This window comes from Rutilus rutilus (assembly GCF_951802725.1).
Source record: "Rutilus rutilus genome assembly, chromosome: 18".
Taxonomy (NCBI): Eukaryota; Metazoa; Chordata; class Actinopteri; order Cypriniformes; family Leuciscidae; genus Rutilus; species Rutilus rutilus.
In genome coordinates, this window is record NC_140231.1 from 31,757,932 (window position 1) to 31,778,986 (window position 21,055).

General features: G+C 37.4%; 1 protein-coding gene across 1 annotated transcript in view; it reads right to left on the reverse strand.

The window, feature by feature from the left end:
• Positions 1 to 21,055, reverse strand: part of LOC311277205 (synaptic vesicle glycoprotein 2C) — a 46,532-nt gene that overhangs the window by 20,233 nt on the left and 5,244 nt on the right. The window contains exons 3-5 of the mRNA XM_084387430.1: positions 18,831 to 19,541; positions 3,208 to 3,388; positions 821 to 972 (exon numbers count right to left, since the gene is read on the reverse strand). Coding sequence (XP_084243556.1) covers positions 821 to 972; positions 3,208 to 3,388; positions 18,831 to 19,404 — 907 coding nt within the window. The 5' untranslated portion in view covers positions 19,405 to 19,541. The remainder of the gene's footprint in view (positions 1 to 820; positions 973 to 3,207; positions 3,389 to 18,830; positions 19,542 to 21,055) is intronic.

Genomic DNA, 21,055 nt, shown 5'->3' on the forward strand with positions numbered 1-21,055 from the left:
AAGTACTGGTTAAGGGCTGGATATAGAGTTGTACTGGAGCTTTGTCAAGTCAAGTCAAGTCAAGTATATTTGTATAGCGCTTTTCACAATACAGATTGTATCAAAGCAGCTTCACAGTATTAAATTAAAATAATACAACAAGGTTGGTTTCTAGTGGAATTTATTGATTGATAAAATCAAATTAAATATCCCCAGAATATCCCCAACTGAGCAAGCCAAAGGCAACAGTGGCAAGGAACCGAAAAACTCCATCAGGTGACCTAATGGTGTCCTAAAACTCCATCAGGTGACCCAGTGGAGAAAAAAAAAAACCTTGGGAGAACCCAGGCTCAGTCGGGGGCCAGTTCTCCTCTGGCATTTATGAACTAGAGGCCGGATTGTAATTTGAACTGTAAGATTAAAAGTATTATATGAATGCCTGGCTGAAGAGATGCATCTTTAATCTAGCTTTAAACTGGGAGAGCGAGTCTGAGCAACGAACAGTATCAGGAAGGCTATTCCAGAGTTTTGGAGCTAAATGTGAAAATGCTCTCCCTCCTTTGGTGGATCTGGATATCCTAGGTATGACCAAAAGCCTCGAATTTAGTGATCTTAAAGAGCGCGATGGATTATAGGGTGATAGAAGATCCGTTAAATAGACTGGAGCTAAGCCGTTTAGGGCTTTATAAGTCAGTAGCAATACCTTGTAATTAATACGGAACTTTATAGGTAACCAATGCAGTGATGATAAAATCGGTGTTATATGATCATATTTTCTTGATCTAGTAAGAACTCTAGCGGCGGCATTCTTTGTGATTGGTCGGTTGGTGCTGTCACTCACCATAGTGTGGTATAATGGCCCAGGCCATGGCCGAGGCGTAGATCCCGCCCACCATCCAGAACATGCAGAGCCAGCTCAGGTGTTCCCCACGCTTCTCACGGGCCAGACACTCCGCAAAGTACGAGAACACGATGGGAACCGCCCCGCCAATCCTGCAAAGGAGTGTGGGAAATTAGATTTATTCTAGTTTTTGAAAGAAGTCTCTTCTGCTCACCAAGGCTGCATTTATTTGATAAAAAATACAGTAAAATAGTCAAATATTATTACAAATTAAAACAGCTGTTTTCTATGTATGAATATATTTTAAATGTAATTTATTCCTGTGATCAAAGCTGTATTTTCAGCATCATTACTCCAGTCTTCAGTGTCACATGATCCTTCAGAAATCATTCTAATATGATGATTTGATGCTCAAGAAACATTTATGATTATTATCAATGTTGAAAACAGTTGTGCTGCAGACTATTTTTGTGGAAACCTTGGTACATTTTTTTAGGATCTTTTGATAGAATGGAATAGAATGGATAGAATAGAAAGCATTTATTTGAAATACATTCTTTGGTAACATTATATATGTCTTTACTGTCACTTTTGATCAGCTTAATGCATCATTGATATACAGTATATATACACTACTTGGTGAGCAGAAGATACTTCGTTTAAAAACTTTTGACCAGTAGTGTATATATGTGTGTGTGTGTGTGTGTGTGTGTGTGTGTTCATTATTAGCTTGCTTACATCGATTAATTTAATTAAATAAATACATAAATATGAATACATTTCATCAAATAAAATTTAATAAAATCAAATGAATAAATTGTCTTATGCTCTTCCTTTGTGATGCATCTAGCTATTTTTGGGCCTCTACTGTGTGTTACAGTCTGTGTGACCTCTGACCCCCGGCTTCAGACGCTGATTCAGTCTGGAGTCACTGCAAGGCCACGAGACCACGCTCAAATTCAGTTAGCAATACAACCCTCTCTCTCTCTCCTCGTACATTACGGCTCTGTGCCAGGAGGTTAAAACAACTGTGACATTGCAGAAGTGCTTGAAGAGAGACAGAGGAACAGTGTGTGTGTGTGTGTGTGTGTGTGTTTTATTCTCAGACAGCAGACATGATGGAGTTGTGCTGTATTCTTCTATATTCAGGATATTCCCACGGCACATTTCCAGCTTCTGAAGTGGTCCAATAATCAGAAGATGATTCAAAAGGAGCAAAATGTCAATGCTAGCATTTGTTTAGCAGGTGTACGATTATCAGAAAAGATCATTTCAGTGTTTTACACACTTTATCTGGCTATATAAACATTTGCAAAACAGATTAACTTATCATGCACCATTGACTCACTGATGCATTCGTTTGCTTAACAATAACTGTTTATTATTAACTGCTTGCATGGCATCATACATCCATATCACATCAAATCAAAGGCTGATTTCAAGTCTGGTCCAAATAATCCCAGACGGCAAAATAGTGTCAGCCCAGATCCGGCCCACATCTGGTACACGTGGAATTCACACGTACCAGATGTGGGCCGGATCAAGGGGATATTGCTGTCTGGGATCAAGTTGAGCACACATTATAAATACCAGCGGGAACCTCGGGATTTTCTTTCAATTTAATGTTAAAAGTCACTATAAATCAGTGGTTACACTTTATTTTAAGGTGTCATTGTTACAGTGTAATTATACATTTAAGTATTGAGTAATTAACAATGTACTTACTATAGGATTAGGGTAGGATTAGGATTTGGTTGAGGGTTAGTTGCATGTAATTATGCATAATTTACTATGGTAAAACATAAAACCCATAAAATTATAAATACCAGTGGGAACCTCAGGATTTTCTTTCAATCATGTCATTCCAAACCAATAAGACTTTTGGGTTACACTTTATTTCGATAGTCCACTTTAGACACTCCACTAACTATAACTTTGCACCTACGTGTCAACTATCTCTCATTAGAGTATTAGTAGACTGTTAGGGTTCGGGTAAGTAGAATAAACTGATATGTACTTACAAAGTTACTTATAGTCAGTAGAATGATTGTTGAGGAGCATCAAAATAAAGTGTTAGCCGATATGAAGCAGACAGTCTACTAATACTCTAATGACTGCTAGTTTACATGTAGCTGCAAAGTTACTTGTCTGAATGTCTGGTGAAAAAGAAAAGAAAGTGGACCATCGAAATAAAGTGTTACCCAAAAATCGTACGGGTTTGGGCGAGTAATCAATGGCATAATTTTATTTTTGTGTGAACTATCCCTTTAAGAACGCTCTGAATAACCTTTCCCACACTGCATTAGCTAAGTAAAGGAAAGATCATCAGAGTCGAAGATAGATGGTTTCCTCCATTCATCCTCATGGAATATGAGCGAGAGACTCACCCGAATCCCGAGAACATCCTGCAGAAGAGGAAGGTGCCGTAGCCCTGAACGAAGGACGAGAGGAAGGAGAAGAAGCCGTTGACTGACATACACACCAGCAGACACTGCCGTCGGCCCACCTTATCTGACAGACCGCCCCAGAAGAACGCTCCCACCATCATTCCCAGATACACCACACTGCCTGCAGAGGGAAAAGCAGGAGGTCACCATCATCATCATCATCATCATGAAACCACATACTACACACACACTCATTCTTGTACATCTATCTTTGTGAGGACATTCACTGACACAATGCAGTCTCTAGCTTTTCACCCTAACCTTATCCATCACAACTAAGGCCACGTACACAATGCCCACAGTTCAGTCATTTGACGACCACATTCTACAGCTGAATTAAAGGGGTGCTTGATTATGATTTCACTTTTGTAACTTTAGTTAGTGTGTAATGTTGCTGTTTGAGCAAAGGGAGATATTTTCTATTACAGAAGTCGCTTTTTAAGGACTACAACAAATAGCTGGTAGGGACTACACGAGCTTCCTCCCAGGTTAGTGACATCACCAGCCCTAAAATTTACATAAACCCCGCCCCCGGGAACGCGATTTATAGATTATCATGACAGAATATGCTAATCAGTGACTAGAAGATAGCCATTCAGAAACGTCTTGTTGCATTCTACACTTCTTTTTGAGTCTCTCCATCATTGTCTGACTCCGGTTTGAACATAAAAGGCTAAAAGTGTTTGAAATGTTCAGTGTGTGTCTGCGTGAGATAATTGGAGCTGCTAACACACACACAAGCTCTTGAAGCTCCGCCCTCTGTGCCGGGAACAGCCACTCATTTGCATTTAAAGAGACACACACAAAACGAGTGTGGGGTATTTTGAGCTAAAACTTCACATACACACTCTGGGGACATCAGAGACTTATTTAACATCTTGTGAAAAGGGCATTATAGGACCCCTTTAACTCCCAAAAAATGCAGGTAGTGACAGCCACGTTTACAAAAGTTCTACGCAGTGTGTACAGAACCAAACTCAGCAACTAGCAGTAAATGACGTATTTTAACCATAGACTGTATAAAACAATGGACATAGTGTCCGTGACGTCACTCGTAGGTTTCTGAAGAGCATTACTGAAGCCCAAAGTTGGCCGTCGCCATCTTGACAGCGCGTCACTCCCGGATAAACGAAAATGGCCATTAGCTGAGGTGACGTGACGGGTAACAGACAGCGGACAAACGTCTAGTAGTGATAGCAGCGGCAATCCACCTGTCACTCAAGTGGCCACGCCATTAATTATGCAGAACTTTAAAGCTTAATATAATTTAAACGGATGAGTTATAAAAAAATTCACCCCCCTCACAGTTGTCATGAAGGGCAAAATTAGCTATATAGACCAAAACCACTTTTTCTACCAGGCTGTAAACATGTTTTTTTCTGCTGTAAAGTTGGGCATTTTAACATGGGGGTCTATGGGATTGACTCTCTTTTGGAGCCTGTCTCTAGAGGCCAGTCGATGAATTGCAGTTTAAGTCACTTCCGTGTCGGATTCAAGAGAGAGACCGGAAAGTTGCCGCTTGATTTTAACGTGAATCAGAGATGTTTCTCTCTTCTGCAAGAGATCACAGGGAAAGCGGTACGAGCTTTGACTCATTCATGTTGATCAAGCCCACAATAAACTGAAATAAATCCAAATACTTCACCAACATTTCACGACCCACACCTGCTCACTTTAATAACTCCATAAACCTGATCGCTTTATGAGCCAAGCTTAAACAACAAGCTCAAAACTCTAATAATAAGTGGACGTGGCAACACTGCAAACTTAACTGTGACATTAAAAGAAATGTATCAATGCCTCAGATGTTTCTCTTGCAGTTCCTTTGGATAAATAAAACAGACACAAGTGAGTCAATAGTTGTCCTTCAGTAAGAAAGAATATAGAGATATAAAATGAATGTGGAGACAGTTTGAGACATTGTTGAGATCTCTTCTGAAACTCATCTCTCACAGAAATCCTCCATTTGATTTGCATTTAACCTCACTTCTGTCTAACAACTGAGATAATAAAGAGATCTCATTAGAGAATTTCCCTATGTGGTCAATAACTGCAACATAAATAACACACACACACACACAGCTGTTATTAGTTTCATTGATCCGTTTCCATCACCCCGAGCCACAGTAAAGTTTGAAAGGGCACATTTAAAGGGACGGCTCACCAAAAGATGTGAACACACACACACACACACACACAAAGATTTATTGTCAATACCAAAAGATTTATGAGGTTTAATATTCTTTTGTGTTTCGCAGAAGAAAGAAAGTCATACTGGTTTTGATCAACATAATGACAGAATATAAATTTTTAGATGAGGAAAGTTGAACCAAAATTGAAAGTTCATCTCATATTGTTCGAAACCTGCAACTTCTGGTTGTAAAATGCTTCTGGCGACAAACAGTTTTGTTTGTTCACATCTTGTGGAATGCATCCATGATATCCTAAGACAATATATAGCTAACTAACACACCTGAGCTCAGTAAATAAGAACTGAAGATGATCTACACCGGGCTTTTATTCACTCAAGATGTGCAATGCTTCGACAGAAAGGATAACAGGAATATATCAATCATTGTTCCTTTATTCCAGCTGTGAGTTCAGAAGGACGGGTTGATCATCACTCATTCCATCCAGTAAATACACACACACGCACACACACACACACACAAATATATAATAGAATAAATCCAGTCCTGTCCACTCATTCAGGATAAAGTAATAAAAATGCAAATTTATGTTGTAGAATGTAAAGTGAAGGCCATTTGATATGCACGAGCTCGACCAATGAAAACACAGAGGCGCATCTCTGTCTATCTTTCAGTGCTATTTGGTGTTCTTCATCCCTGGCGTTCTCTCTGAGAGTATGAGGAGGAGTGTGTGTTATCTCGCTGTGCAGACGTGACGGGCCGCCCTGGTCATCCATTACTGTCAGACAGCACTGAATACTGCGGCTCGCTCTCGCTTTCTAGACCGATGCGCTATATTCAGCAAAAGAGCTGCTTTCACAGAGCCACATCTACAGTATTACAGTCACTGATCTTTCCATAAAGCACTTTAATATGTGCTATATTTACAGTATATATATATATATACATACTGTGTGTAAAAATACTCTACTAAAATTCTCTACTACAGGAAAAACTATAAAAAAGCTTTCGGCTGGAGCTTTAGCGTATTAAAGTGCCCCTATTATGCTATTTTAAAGGCTCCTAATTGTGTTTTGGAGTCTCCTACACTAGGTTAACATGCATCTAAGGGTCAAAGACTATTTTTTTCATAATATACATTGCAGCATCACCTCATTTCTCAGAGTCTGAAAACGGTTCGATGAAGGGTCTCTCGAAAACCCTCCTTTCCGAGAGCCTACTCTGCTCTGATTGGTCAGATGGCTCAGTCTGTTGTGATTGGTCTACTCTGCTCTGATTGGTCAGATGGGCCAGTCTGTTGTGATTGGTCTACTCTGCTCTGATTGGTCAGATGGGCCAGTCTGTTGTGATTGGTCTACTCTGCTCTGATTGGTCAGATAGCCCAGTCTGTTGTGATTGGTCTACTCTGCTCTGATTGGTCAGATGGGCCAGTCTGTTGTGATTGGTCTACTCTGCTCTGATTGGTCAGATGGCCCAGTCTGTTGTGATTGGTCTACTCTGCTCTGATTGGTCAGATGGGCCAGTCTGTTGTGACTGGTCTACTCTGCTCTGATTGGTCAGATGGCCCAGTCTGTTGTGATTGGTCTACTCTGCTCTGATTGGTCAGATGGGCCAGTCTGTTGTGACTGGTCTACTCTGCTCTGATTGGTCAGATGGCCCAGTCTGTTGTGATTGGTCTACTCTGCTCTGATTGGTCAGATGGCCCAGTCTGTTGTGATTGGTCTACTCTGCTCTGATTGGTCAGATGGCCCAGTCTGTTGTGATTGGTCGACCGCTTACAGCTCATGTCGTAAACCAAATGGCCATTACCATATATGGATTTCAGCTCCGGATCTTCCTCAGCACTTGATAGACACAGTGATTCGAACAGTAACGATGACGTTGGTTTTACTATATCAATCTCATCCTTTAGAAGTGCATCAGAGTGGATTTACTTTGGCAGCAGAAAACGCGGTCTTCTCGAACCAATCACTTCCGGCCTCAGCGATAACTACAGTGTTTGAGGGCGGGGCAAAGCAAACTTTGTTCGCCGGCAACCAATGAAGACCTTGGCTGGTATTATGCAAATTAGTTACAAACATACACAGGTTCGAGCAGGAAGTGAGACTGGAGTTACTGGCTACTCGTTTCAGGCGGTTCAGAATCGATACTCTTTTCTTGGAGACAAAAACTCCATTTATCTGAACTTTGATCTTTCACAAATATTCACAAACAGCTTCATTACACACTACATGAAAGGTTATACCTCCCAAAAAAGCATAATAGGGGCACCTCAAACATGCATTTTTTGTAATACCATACATTCATTTCAGGTCATTGAAATAGATTTTTCCTTCATATTTTCTCTTGACTGTACAGCCTTCTCCTCCTAAAGATTTCTCTCACGTGGGATTTATTTCAGTGAACTGCATCAACATGTCAAAGCTCTTGTTATTAACATCCCAGCACTCAGTAAGTAAAAATGAGCTCCTGCGGAGTGAAATTTCCTTATCTCTCGTTCTGTCTCACAGACTGATTTGAGAAGCGCCCATAATTCCCCTGATCCTGTCACTGACAATCCCATCGGAAACCAGCGCGAGCAACAACCAGAGCGAAGCGCATGACTCTCAACAGAAACAAGGAACAGGGACTGGAGGAACATTTTACAAACTTCTTAAAAAAAAAAAAAAATCGTAACTTCTTTTTTGTGAATCTGGCCCCTGATTTGCTCCACCAATCAGAGTGCAGGACAGGACAAGAGTGGGCGGGGCCAGACGTCGAATCAGTAACACTTTACAATAAGGTTCATTAGTTAACATTAGTTAATGTATTTACTAACATGAACTAACAATGAGCAATACATTTGTTACAGTATTTGTTAATCTTTGTTAATGTTAGTTAATAAAAATACAGCTGTTCATTGTTCATTCATGTTAGTTCACAGTGCATTAACTAATGTTAACTAATACAACCTTTGATTTTAATAACGTATTAGTAAATGCTGATATTAACTAAGATTAATAAATGCTGAAGAATTATTGTTCATTCTTAGTTCATGTTAAGTAATGTTAAATAATGAACCTTATTGTAAAGTGTTACCGACTAATCTAGCTTGATTACACAAGTGTCAATCCTGATAAACTCAAGCTGAGACTCAAATCACACACAGATATGTGTTTTTCAGATCTGATGTTAGTCCACAGTGGTTTTCCAAGCGATGAAACGTGATCTGTTTGTTCAGTGGCAGAATCTGCTGTATCTACATCCGCCGCTCTTGTTATGACGCGAGTCTCAACACAATACAGGCTGAAAAACTGTATACGTCGTCTCTGCTGATGTATATCGTGACATCACACACCGCACACATGGGCAGAAAGTCTCTTGAAAGCCTATTGTAAAGATAATATAACGTAAATTGACACACAACATTATAACCTTAAACATCCGCGTCTTTGACGTCGAACGATATGTGCATGCATACTGCATATTAATAAAATTAATTTTAACAGTGTGTTTGGGTACAACATTAGCTTCCTCATATAACATGTGAGATATGTAGACTGTACGATGATGACACCTATTGAATCGTAGGATGTAAGTTAGAGAAGAATAAAACGTGATCAGCAATCGCTAGTGGTAAACAAATAGAGCAAGATCAATCGCACTAAAGCAATTGTGGTTTTTATGTGCGCTGAAAAAAAAGGAGGAAGCGAAAGAGGAGAATATAGACGTGGTCATGGCTAGGGAAAAGATGTCAACTTGGCAATTGTTTGTAATTAAGTAAATGGAGCTTGAGGTAAGTAGTTTTAAGTTTAAGGGCCCTATCTTACACCCGGAGCAATGCAGCGCCAAGTGCGACGCAAGTGTTTTTTGCTAGTTTCAGCCTGACGCAGTTATCATTTTCACGTCCTTTGCCACGCTGTTTAAATAGCAAATGCATTTGCAGCCATCTGTGCGCCCATGGGCTGCTGGTCTGAGAACGAGGTGTGTTCTGGCGCATTGTTGGTGCAACAGAAATAGACTGAGCCGTTGACCGACTGAAACCTGCTCTAAAGTCAGTGGCGCAATATTTTTTTGGTATTTAAAGAGCACGTTAGTAATGTGCGCCTATAGGCGTGTCCACAACGCACATACACTCTGCTTATTAAACACACAGGGACGCACAGCAGCACACACACATGCCAAATATTTAAAATAAAAAGACTACAATGTAAAAGATTCTAATTGTGTACATAAAGATATGGTGAATCTGGCTTGTCCCGTAGATGGTCTGCTTACGCTCTTTTACCTCGCGCATGAGCAGATCCGTTTGCGCTCTGGAGACGCGTTCGGTCTTTCCACTATCAAATTCCGTCATGTAAATAGCGAATCCACCATGGCGCGAGCGCAACTGGCATTTAAAGGGAATGGGAGATGAGACTCTGATTGGTTTACGTAAATCCCAAAACACACCCATTACTCATTAAGAGAATAGGGACAACCCTTTTAGACCATGCGCCGGGAGCGCCGACCATTTTTCCCGTCGTTAAACTAGCAAAAGTGGATTCGGACACGGCCAAAGTGAACTTGCGCTGTGCACTTTAGACCATGCACTTAGATTGTTCAAATAGGGCTCTTAGCGCCATGTCACATTGATCAATACGCCATTTCATGTTGCATTTTTATTGGCTAGTCAGTAGACGTAGGTCGTAGCAGCAAACACACAGTTACATGATCATGCTAAATATCTGACACTGTCAGAAAATGATCTCAAGCTATCTTTGGTCTCAAGAACGTGACAACGGCCGTCTTTAAATCTCTCTCACTGTACAACGCAGGACCAGTGTTTAGGAGCACGACCACAGAAATCACCACGACTGGTCACCTTTCGTCTGGGACAGCCCCAAATCATACAATGTGTTCCGGCATTAAGAGAACAAGCGCGTCGTATGGTTATTGCACACTCGGGGTACTCAATGGCTTCTGACAGCGGCAACTAGTGGTGGAAGTAGTCGACTATCCAACTAGTCTATGCAAGCCCTAATACAGTATATAGCAATAATAATTGGTCCTAACTAAATATTAATACACACTACCATTCAAAAGTTTGGGGTCTGTAAGATGTTTTTGAACAAAGTTTCCATTCTCACCAAGGCTGCATTTATTTGATCAAACATACAGTAAAAACAGTCAAAATGTGAAATATTATCGCAGTTTAAAAAACTGTTTTCTATGTAAATATATTGTAGAATGTAATTTATTCCTGTGATCAAAGCTGAATTTTCAGCATCATTACTCCAGTCTTCAGTGTCACATGATCCTTCATAAATCATTCTAATATGATGATTTGATGCTCAAGAAACATTTATGATTATTAAAAACAGTAGTGCTGCTTCATAATTTTATGGAAACCATAATCATTTTTTTTCAGGATTCTTTGATCAATTTAATCCTTGCTGAATAAAAGGAATACATTTATTTTTAAACAAGTGTATATATATATATGCATTTAACACACACACACACACACATTTGAGCTTGAGCTGTACAACATCTGATGTTGCTGATACTGCAGTATGAAAGGATGGAAAGAGAGAGAGAGAGAGAGCAGTAAAGCGTGAAATCAGAAAGTGTCGGGCATATTACAGACGCCTCTCAGGGGTCTTTCAGTAGAACAGCGTCTCACCTCTCATCTCTCCATCACTCCATCCTCTCTCTCTCTCCAACACTGGGAATGTGATCACCGAGCTAATGGACACACTGAATTACCCCCATCACATTTACTGTACCCTTCTTTCCACCCTTTCTTTCTTTCTTTCTTTCTTTCTTTCTTGCTTTCTTTCTTTCTTTCTTTCTTTCTTTCTTTCTTTCTTTCTTTCTTTCTTTCTTTCTTTCTTTCTTTCTTTCTTTCTTTTTCTTTTTGTAAAGCACATATTGTTTCACATACTAAAAATCCACATCACATTTTTTTGTATCCCAGCAAACAAAAATAAGCTCTAAAAACATTTTGTTAATGTTTCCAGTAAGTTACGAAAACGCTATTTCTGAATGTTCAAAACGTTTGAACAAAGGTTTTATAAGCGTTCCATTTGATTTGGTTTTTCAAACATTATGGAAACGTTATTTTTTGAACGTTTAAAAAAAACTGAAAAGAACCTCCAACTAAACATTCCGTGAACTGTAACAATAAAGTGATTTCATTTGCTTTTTTTTTTTTTTTTGCAAACGTTTTGAGAACATTATTAAAGAACAAACATTCTATTAATGTCTACAATTGTTTATAACTTTGAGAGAACCTTGATTAACGTTCTGAGAACATTCCCTGTTAGCTGGGATCTTTCTTTCTTTCTTTCTGCTTTTAAAAGCGTGATAAACGTCGGTGTGTTCTCTTCACCAGCTCAGGACAGTGTACGCGTGTGTATTCACAGTGGACTTACGTGACACACACACACACTCTCAGTTGCATGTGTGATTGACGGCTCTCTTTATCTGGGAGTGGGGAATATCTCCATCCGCTCTAATTCATCGATCCGAGTTATTGATCCCGAGCGCATGCGGACCGCGGGCCAACCGTGTGTGTTTAACAAAAAGATCCTGTGTGTGAGTGTGTGTTCTCCGAGCATCATTACAGGAAAGAGCCGTCCTGGACGAAGAGGACAGGAGGAGGAGAAGAACGAGTGATTACAGAGAGGGAGGGTAAATAAGCGAGCTTTACTGCAGGGGAAGAAGAAGAAGAAGAAGAAGAAAGAGAAGAGATAATGGAAGCTCTGCGGCAGTGTGTCTTTGTTGTTCATTACCTGAACCGAACCTCGTGAACGACACACACACACACACACACACACAATACTGAACCACAAGCCACAAACTCACACTTTCTTATCAGATTGAACTTTTTTTGGTATTTGGCAACTCAAATGTTTCTTCACAAATGATAAATGCTATGCTGATTAAATAATATATGATTGAATAATACATCAATAGTTCAATATTTATAATAGTAGCAAAGTACTGTTCGTATCAGATTGCTAAATATTTGCCTTTTTATTGCTTTAGAATTTGGTATGAAATATGATGATTAAAAAATCCTCTTAAAATGTGATTTGAAATTTTGAATTATTCAATATTTACAATGGTAGTACTAAAAAGTACTATTATACTATATACTATTATTATGAAATAAATATTAAATAACTAAAATTACATAATAACATAACCTACAAGTATATTTATAGTCAACATTACTCTTTTTTTTTTTTCTTAAGAGGTCATGAATTGCTTTAAAAAATATATATATAATGATATTTAAGGTCCACTTATTTCACATCAAAAAACATCCTAATTTCGAAGTAACAGAATATTTTCTATCCTGTTTTTGACGCACTCTTTGAAACACCACACTCAAGACCTGGAGCAAACGCCCACTGATATGACTGGGTTACAGTTTTGCATATTAAAATCATTTTCAACGCGTGGAGGTGTTTTGAAAAGCCAGAGTCTGATCCTGAATCAGAAGACAAGCCTAAACCTCAAAAGACACTCCAGTCTGTGACAGCTTGGTAATAAATCATCTTTATACAGTATTTATTCCTATGTATTTGTGTGGTAATATTGTATTATAATAATACTTATTATATTAGAGCTGAAACACTACAGAAAGGTGACTGTACCGTGGTTCGTCACACTGTCATGCTTACACTCATCGCTCATCGTTTTCAGTAAAGTGAGCACATCTCATATGATCTGTAACACACAGAGCAACAGTGACGCACAGGTAAAAACACTGTTACTCACACCTACACTTACATTACTGTCAGATCCAGTATAGTCAACATTGCATCATCTTTTATGTTCAGTCTCTCTGAAAAGCCTTGTTTAAAAAACTAATCTGCGGTGAAATGAAGTGAACAAGCAAACAGAGGCGTGATCTGGAACCTTGTTAAAAGTTCACCCACGCTTAGGATCACAATGAACGCCAAGCAAAGAGTGTGTTTTTCATCCGGTAATCCTCAGAGGAATCTGTCCTTTAGTAATTCTGTCTCGTATTTACTACTGTGCGACAAGCGTGAATCAGTGGGCGGGGCTAAAGAGGCAATGATGTAGAAGTGGGCGTGGATCTTTTTCTTTCGCTGCTCTATGATGTCATACTGAGAAAGATTTCCGAAACGAGTCGTTTTTTGTGTAATAGTAGCAAAAAAAGTCATGTTAATATTAAACTATATATTTAATATAATTTATAAACATTAAATATTATACAACACTTATTATAATAACTATAAAAATATTGAATGAAATAGACCTACAAGTATATTTATAGTCAACGTCGCTCTTGATTTTTCTCTCTGCTCGCGGCTTTAGAATTTAATATGAAATTAAACAATCCACTTAAAATCTGATTTAAACTATTTGAATTATTCAATATTTGTAGTAGTAGGAATTAAATATTTGTAAATATTAAATATTATTAATAAGAATATAAATATGAATATAAATTATATTTTTTATTATATATATTATATTTTGTATATATTTATAATATAATAAAATATATTTATATATTTATATATAATTGTATATATATATAATTATTATATTATTTATAAAAAAATACATTCATATAAATATTACAAATATAAATAATTAATATAAATATTAATATTGTTAATATTAAATACATATTAAATATGATTATAAACATTAAATATTATATAATACATATTAAATACAATAGCTATACAAATATTAAACTAAATAGACCTTAATGGTTTGATCTTGATCTTTCTCTCGGTTGTTTTCCAGTCATGATAAATGTAATGCTGCTTTGGAATTTAATATGATTAAATAATCCACTTAAAATTGTATTTCAATTATTCAGTATTAGTAATAGTTGCCATCGAAAAGTACTATGAATATTAAATAAGCAAATATTAAATATTATATAATAACTATTAAATAACTATAAAGACGTTGAATAAAATAGACGTACAAGTATATCTATAGTCATCATGAATTAGTTTGTTATTTTTGTCCCATGATTCTGCTTCTGTCCAGTGAATGAGTGGTAAGACCACACACGTCTTCAGAAGAGGACGGTTAATCAAGACTAAGTGCAGAGTATTGATCAGAGAGAGAGAAGAAAGCAGAGGGAGAAGAAACTGGAAATACTGCTTTTGATTTATCTACATCGATACACCATAACTCTATATGTGCACGAATGCAACAAACAAAAAGAGCACTGTTCTGAAATATGCCATAATTAGTGTGATAAAATCCAGAAATGAGCTCTACACTGTGCCAATAACACCAAGAAGCATAAAACTACTGTTACACCTGCATATCACACAGACATGATGCAACAAGTTTCATTTCTCTGTCCTCGCTGAAAGGAAAAATGCTGCAAGACGCAACACAATAACACCAATTGGTGCATATTTAATAATTATGCATGTATTTCAGACACAACAGGCACGCAAAAAAAAACAAGCTTGTCGTGGGTTAGGACAAAGACACTTCATTTGACGAAACTATCGTCATTCCCACAAACTCAAAAAACTTAAATAGTAAGCCTCTGTTGTGCAGAACTTTGATTTGATTGTGCAGAAATTGTTCTAAAAAAGATTAATTAAATTGTTAATACTTGATTACCACCGTTTTTGTTAAATAAAATTTGTACTGAATCATAAATCCAGATTTTTTTTAAAAGACAACAGCAATAACCTTATTATTGTAAAAAATGTTTGTTAATGTTTTATAAAAAAAAGTTTATAAATTCAATTGATTAGACACGTTTTTTGTTTTTTAAAATGTAATTACACTATTAAAATGAATACAGAACAAAAATAGATTCCAGAAAACAATTGGTGACTACCAATGTCACAAAAATATGATAAAAGATGCCAATTTTCAAAAAATTATTAATAATAATTGCATTTTCTACTTAAATGACCACAATAAACAATTATTCTGCCAAGCGATATAGTGCATAAGTAACTTAGCCATAACGACCCCTTTACAACGTTCATTAAAAACTTAAATAATAAAATAAACTCGGAACATGACAATGATCTGGAGAACATCTGGAGAACATCAGCTCTTTCATTTGATTTGTCTCCATTATATCGTATATAGTGTGATCTGCATATTATTATAGATAAATACTTATGTAAGAGGCAGAGTGAAGGAAACACACACACACACACACAGAGCAGCAGCTCCTCTTAAATAAGCTCAAATCTACCCACACATGTGCTGTACCTGCTGGTACAAGACAATAAACTCATCCGGACCCAGAGAGATCACTGAATAATACAACAACAGTCTCTACCCACACACACACACACATCCAAAAACCATCAAACAAGCACGACACAGTACGGTATTGCTGGCAGACGCCACCCAACCACCCACATTACACACACACACACACACACACACACACACACACACACACACACACACACACACACTCATTACAAGGAAAAAACCCTCCCTCACATCAAAGGGCGTAAGAAAGCATCTTGTCGTCTTTACAGCGTGTGACTGCAGAAGCGTGTGGGTACAAAGACAGAGATGAATAATAGAGAACTGGTGCGCTTCACACGGACTGGATTTAAAGACAGCAGAGGTGATCTCAACACAAAGACCACTGCAAACGCTCCAGTATCTTCAGCTGATTATGTGCTAAGAGTATACCACCAGAACGCACTGCAACAAGCTTGCTGAAAAAAGTAGATCTAAATATACAAAAGCATCATTACTCTTAGTCTTCAGAGTCACATGATCCTCCAGAAATCATTCTGATATGATGATTTGATGCTCAACAAACATTATTACCAGTGTTGAAAACAGTTTTGCTGTGGAATATTTTGAGGAAAACGTGATACATTTTATTCAGGACTCTTTGATGAATAGAAAGCTCAAAAGAACAGCATTTATTTAAAATAATAATCTTTTATAAGTAACATTATACATTTCTTATACTGTCACTTTTGATCAATTTAATGCCTCCTTACTACAATTATTAATTTCTTTAATAAAGAGACACAAAATGATTTGTACTTAAAGTGAATTAAATCCTGCATCAATAATATCAATTAATAGTAGCATAAAATAGATTTTCTCCTTCTTAATGCTTTGGCTTCTTTTAAAAGATCTTGAGCAAAAATGTATGCACCTTTTGATGGAAATAAATGTTGTGAGTGATGTTATTTCCATCAAGAGGAGCAACAATTTTTGCTCAAGATCTTGTATTGTCGATGCAAGAGTCCAGCGCTCTGTAAAGTCTCCTCCAGCACATCCCTCAGACTGTCAATCAATTTAAGATCTGGACTCAATTTAAGAAATGATTCTTCATGTTCCTCACAACTATACTCCCACAATCTGAGCCTGATGAATCTTGGTATTGTCATTCCTACAGTACATGTGTGTTTAAGAAATGAAAAGCTGCACACTCCATCAGTTAGGGTTAGAAGAACTGTTGACAAACACATAACATGCTAGACAAACAATAATTAGGGGTGTAACAATATACCACTCACAATACAAAAATGCAACATTATGTATCATGGATAGTGACAATCTGTATTGTGTATATTCACCCAAAATACAAATTACTGTGTGAGAAAAAATGCAAGTTTTCAGAGTTTTAGTGTCAATACTACATTAAACTACTATATATATGTTGAATATGATGTATAATAATGCAATGGGGGAATATGTGTGGGTCCTGATAATGCCAAATGTCTGATGTTAACAGTAAAAAGTGTCCAACATTATTTTATATATGTGACCCTGGACCACAAAACCAGTCATAAGTCGCACGGGTATATTTGTGGCAATAGCCAACAATATGGTTCAAAATTATCGATTTTTCTTTTATGCCAAAAATCATGAGGATATTAAGTAAAGATTATGTTCCATGAAGATATTTAGTAAATTTCCTACCGTAAATATATAAAACATTTATTTTTGTGAGTGAATGCAGCGAATCGTGAACATAAATGTAGAACTTTAAAGGCGATTTTCTCAATATTTAGATTTTTGGTGTATAAATCTGAATTAAAAAAAAAATGACCCATAAGACGTGGCCCAGGGTCACATATATCAAGCCAGTGACAGAGTGCAAGCATATTCGTCTGAAATAATTCTGTATTTTCAGCTTCAGAATCATGAATATTTTTATTCTGGTGTCCCGATTGTCCTGTGCATTGGGTTTCCAGCATCAAGTCCAAGCCCATTCATTTACACACACCCAATGTAATATCAAATGTAGCATTTTAATCAACAGTAAAACAAATTGTTAACCTTTTACCAAATGTCTTGGAGTATCGCAATAATATCATATCGTGAGTATGTATCGAATCGTGACATGAGGGTATCGTTACACCCCTAATAATAATCACTGCAATCATGATCCAATCATTATCATTAGACTCTTAAAGGATTAGCTCACTTTCAAAAATAAATTGCTGATAATTTACTCACCCCGATGACATCCAAGATATCCATGTCTTTCTTTCTTTAGTCGAAAAGTAATTAAGGTTTTTGAGGAAAACATTCCATGATTTTTCTCCACAGAATGGACTTCAATGGCAACCAACTATACCAATGTTCAAAGAAGGTTCAAATGTCCGTCTCAGTGCAGCTTCAAAGTCTCGACACGATCCCAGGGTCTTATCTAGAGAAACGATTGGTCATTTTCTAAAAAAAAAATATATATATACTTTTTAACCACAAATGCTCGTCGTGTACCATCTCTGAGATGTGCCATGCATTGCGTCATCACGTTGGAAAGGTCACGCGTCACGTCATCTATCTAAGTTATTTGTCTGTGTACTCCGGTTCAAAAAGGTAGGGAAGGGCAAAAAATGTCGTCTCATTTTCTCCTCCAACTTCAAAATCGTCCGACATCTTTGTTTTAATTTATTATTATTATAATTTTTTTTTTAATTCGTGACCTTTCCAACGTGATGACGTAATACGAGGCGCATCTCAGAGATGGTATAAGACGGGCATTTGTGGTTAAAAAGTATATATATATATTTTTTTTTTTTAAATGACAGATCGTTTCGCTGGATAAGACCCTTATTTCTCGACTGAGATCGTGTCGAGACTTTGAAGCTGCACTGAGACGGACATTTGAACCTTCTTTGAACATAGGAATCGTTGGTTGCCATTGAAGTCCATTCTGTGTAGAAAAATCCTGGAATGTTTTCCTCAAAAACCTTAATTTCTTTTCGACTGAAGAAAGAAAGACATGAACATCTTGGATGACATCGGGGTGAGTAAATTATCAGCAAATTTTTTTTGAAAGTGAACTAATCCTTTAAGCATTTGCCTATTTAAATCCAAACAGCGACTTTTGTTTTTTTGATTTCAGATCAAATATCCAAACTAACTGTCCAGTTTCAGAGTGTAAAGCACGCTGTCAGTGTCTTGTGTGATTGTTTGATCACTCACCCAGCCACCCGGCTCCTGAGTTGGGCACACACATGTCAGTCTCAGCGCTGGGCAGCACGAAGCCCACGACGAACACCTCCACCCCGTCAGACATGAGCGCCAGGCCCAGCACGAAGAACAGCTGCCACTGGAAGCGGCCGTGTCCACACTCCTGGATGATGAGCTCGTACTGCTGCGCCAGCTCTTCCACATCCGCCTCTCTCTCCTTCTCCAGCTCTCGCTTATCCTTCACTCCATCCACCTGGCCCCGCCCCCCTGAAGCCCCGCCCCCCGCCGGCACGCCCTGGTACTCGCCCTCGTAGATCTCGTCCTCGTCGTCGTGGCCCTCGGTGGCGTCGCTGGAGCCCTCGTCCTCCTCTCGCTGAGCGCCGCCGTCCTGATAGGTGTAGCCGTCTTCGTCCGCACCCTCGTCTTCGTCGTTCTCGAAGCGGCTGTAGTTGCGTCCCGAGGCGTACTCGTCCGAGGCTCGGTCCACCACTTTGCTGACCTTCTTCACGGCGTGCCGTTTCGCCACTTTGGCGATGTCACGAGCGCCTTTGGCCAGAGACGTCCTGTCTCTGTACGGGTCCTCCATCTCCACTGATGCTGATGGTTGCAGGACTCAAGCGTGAGTTTTAGAGGACGAGTGTAAGTTTCCTGAAGGCTGGTTTAGAGACGGACAGACTGAGGTGGACAGGAGAGTGTGACGTTTCCTTCTGACCGCTTCATTCACTATGGGAGAAACAAACACAGGCAGGGTTTCATTCTGTGCAAAAGGGAACAAAATTATAATTACTAATTCACCCAAATATAAGCAAACATTAAATAAATACAAAAATACAAAAATATAACTATATATGTATATAATTTATAAAATAAATATTTTAATTAATTAATTAATTACAAAACATAATTTTATACAGTATATGTATGTGTAATAAAAATAATAAAAATAAAATATTTTTTACAAGGTATAACCAAAAACTAAATTATTTTTAATTATTTATATTGTCAAATTAAATATATATATATATATATATATATAAAACCATAAACTAAACTGAAAATAAAATGTTTATAACTATTTAATAATAACAATATTTTTTTATATAAGGTATAACCATAAACAAAATTATTTTTAATTACACATATATATATATATATATAAATATTTAATTATAAAATAATAAATAAATTTGTTTGTTTATGTATAAAAACTATGAAATAATAACCATATATTTTGTTATAACCAAAAACAAAATTATATTGTTAAATTAGTTTATATATAATCCTATAATAATTTTATATATAATCATATATATATATACAAACTAAATTGAAAATAAAATAAAAAATAATAATAAAATGTTATATATTAGGTATTTCCATAAACACAATATACAAAAATAAAAACACATAATAATTAATTATGAAATAATAATCATTAAATTATACACACACACACACACACACACACACACACACACACACACACATACACAGTACTGTATGTATATATATATATATATAGAAGGAGAGAGAGAGAGAAACAATTACAAAGTATTCAAATATAATCACTATGAATTAAGAACAAATTTCGCTGCATTTCAGATCTGAATTAATGTATTTTTGGTTTTAACAGAATGTGTGTAACTGAAGAAGTGAAAGCGCAGTAAATCTGAGGTGCTCATGTGCCCTGCAGAAAGCCAGGAGAAGCCATAAATCAGGCTGGCATAGCGGGCAGAGGACACTGTGCCCACTTTAACTCTGCATTTCCCTGCTCTGCTTCACACTCCTCCACAGGGAGTCGTGCGGACACTCACCGGACAGAGTTGTGGAAAAATGAAGAAGAGAAACATTACAACACTGAGACTTCACACATGTGCATCTCTGGAAACTCACAAACACTGCACTGCAGCAGCATTCCTCTCTCAGACAGAAACACACACACACACTCGTCTCGTTTTTATCTCCTCCAATCTGAAGAATAAACACAAACACAAACACACACACACACACACACTCAGTCAGTCTCACAGATAATATCTCAGAGAAAGGGCCGGAATGAGAGAGAATATTCCATCTGTGATTAAATATTCTATTCTATGTGTAAAGAGGATAATGAGAATTAAGATTACAGTAAAGGTTCCAAATAGAACCAGAACATTCTAAAATCTTTTGAAGTAAAAAACAAAAAAAACGAACAAACTTTTTAAATATCCTTTAGTTCTGGTATTTTAAAGCCC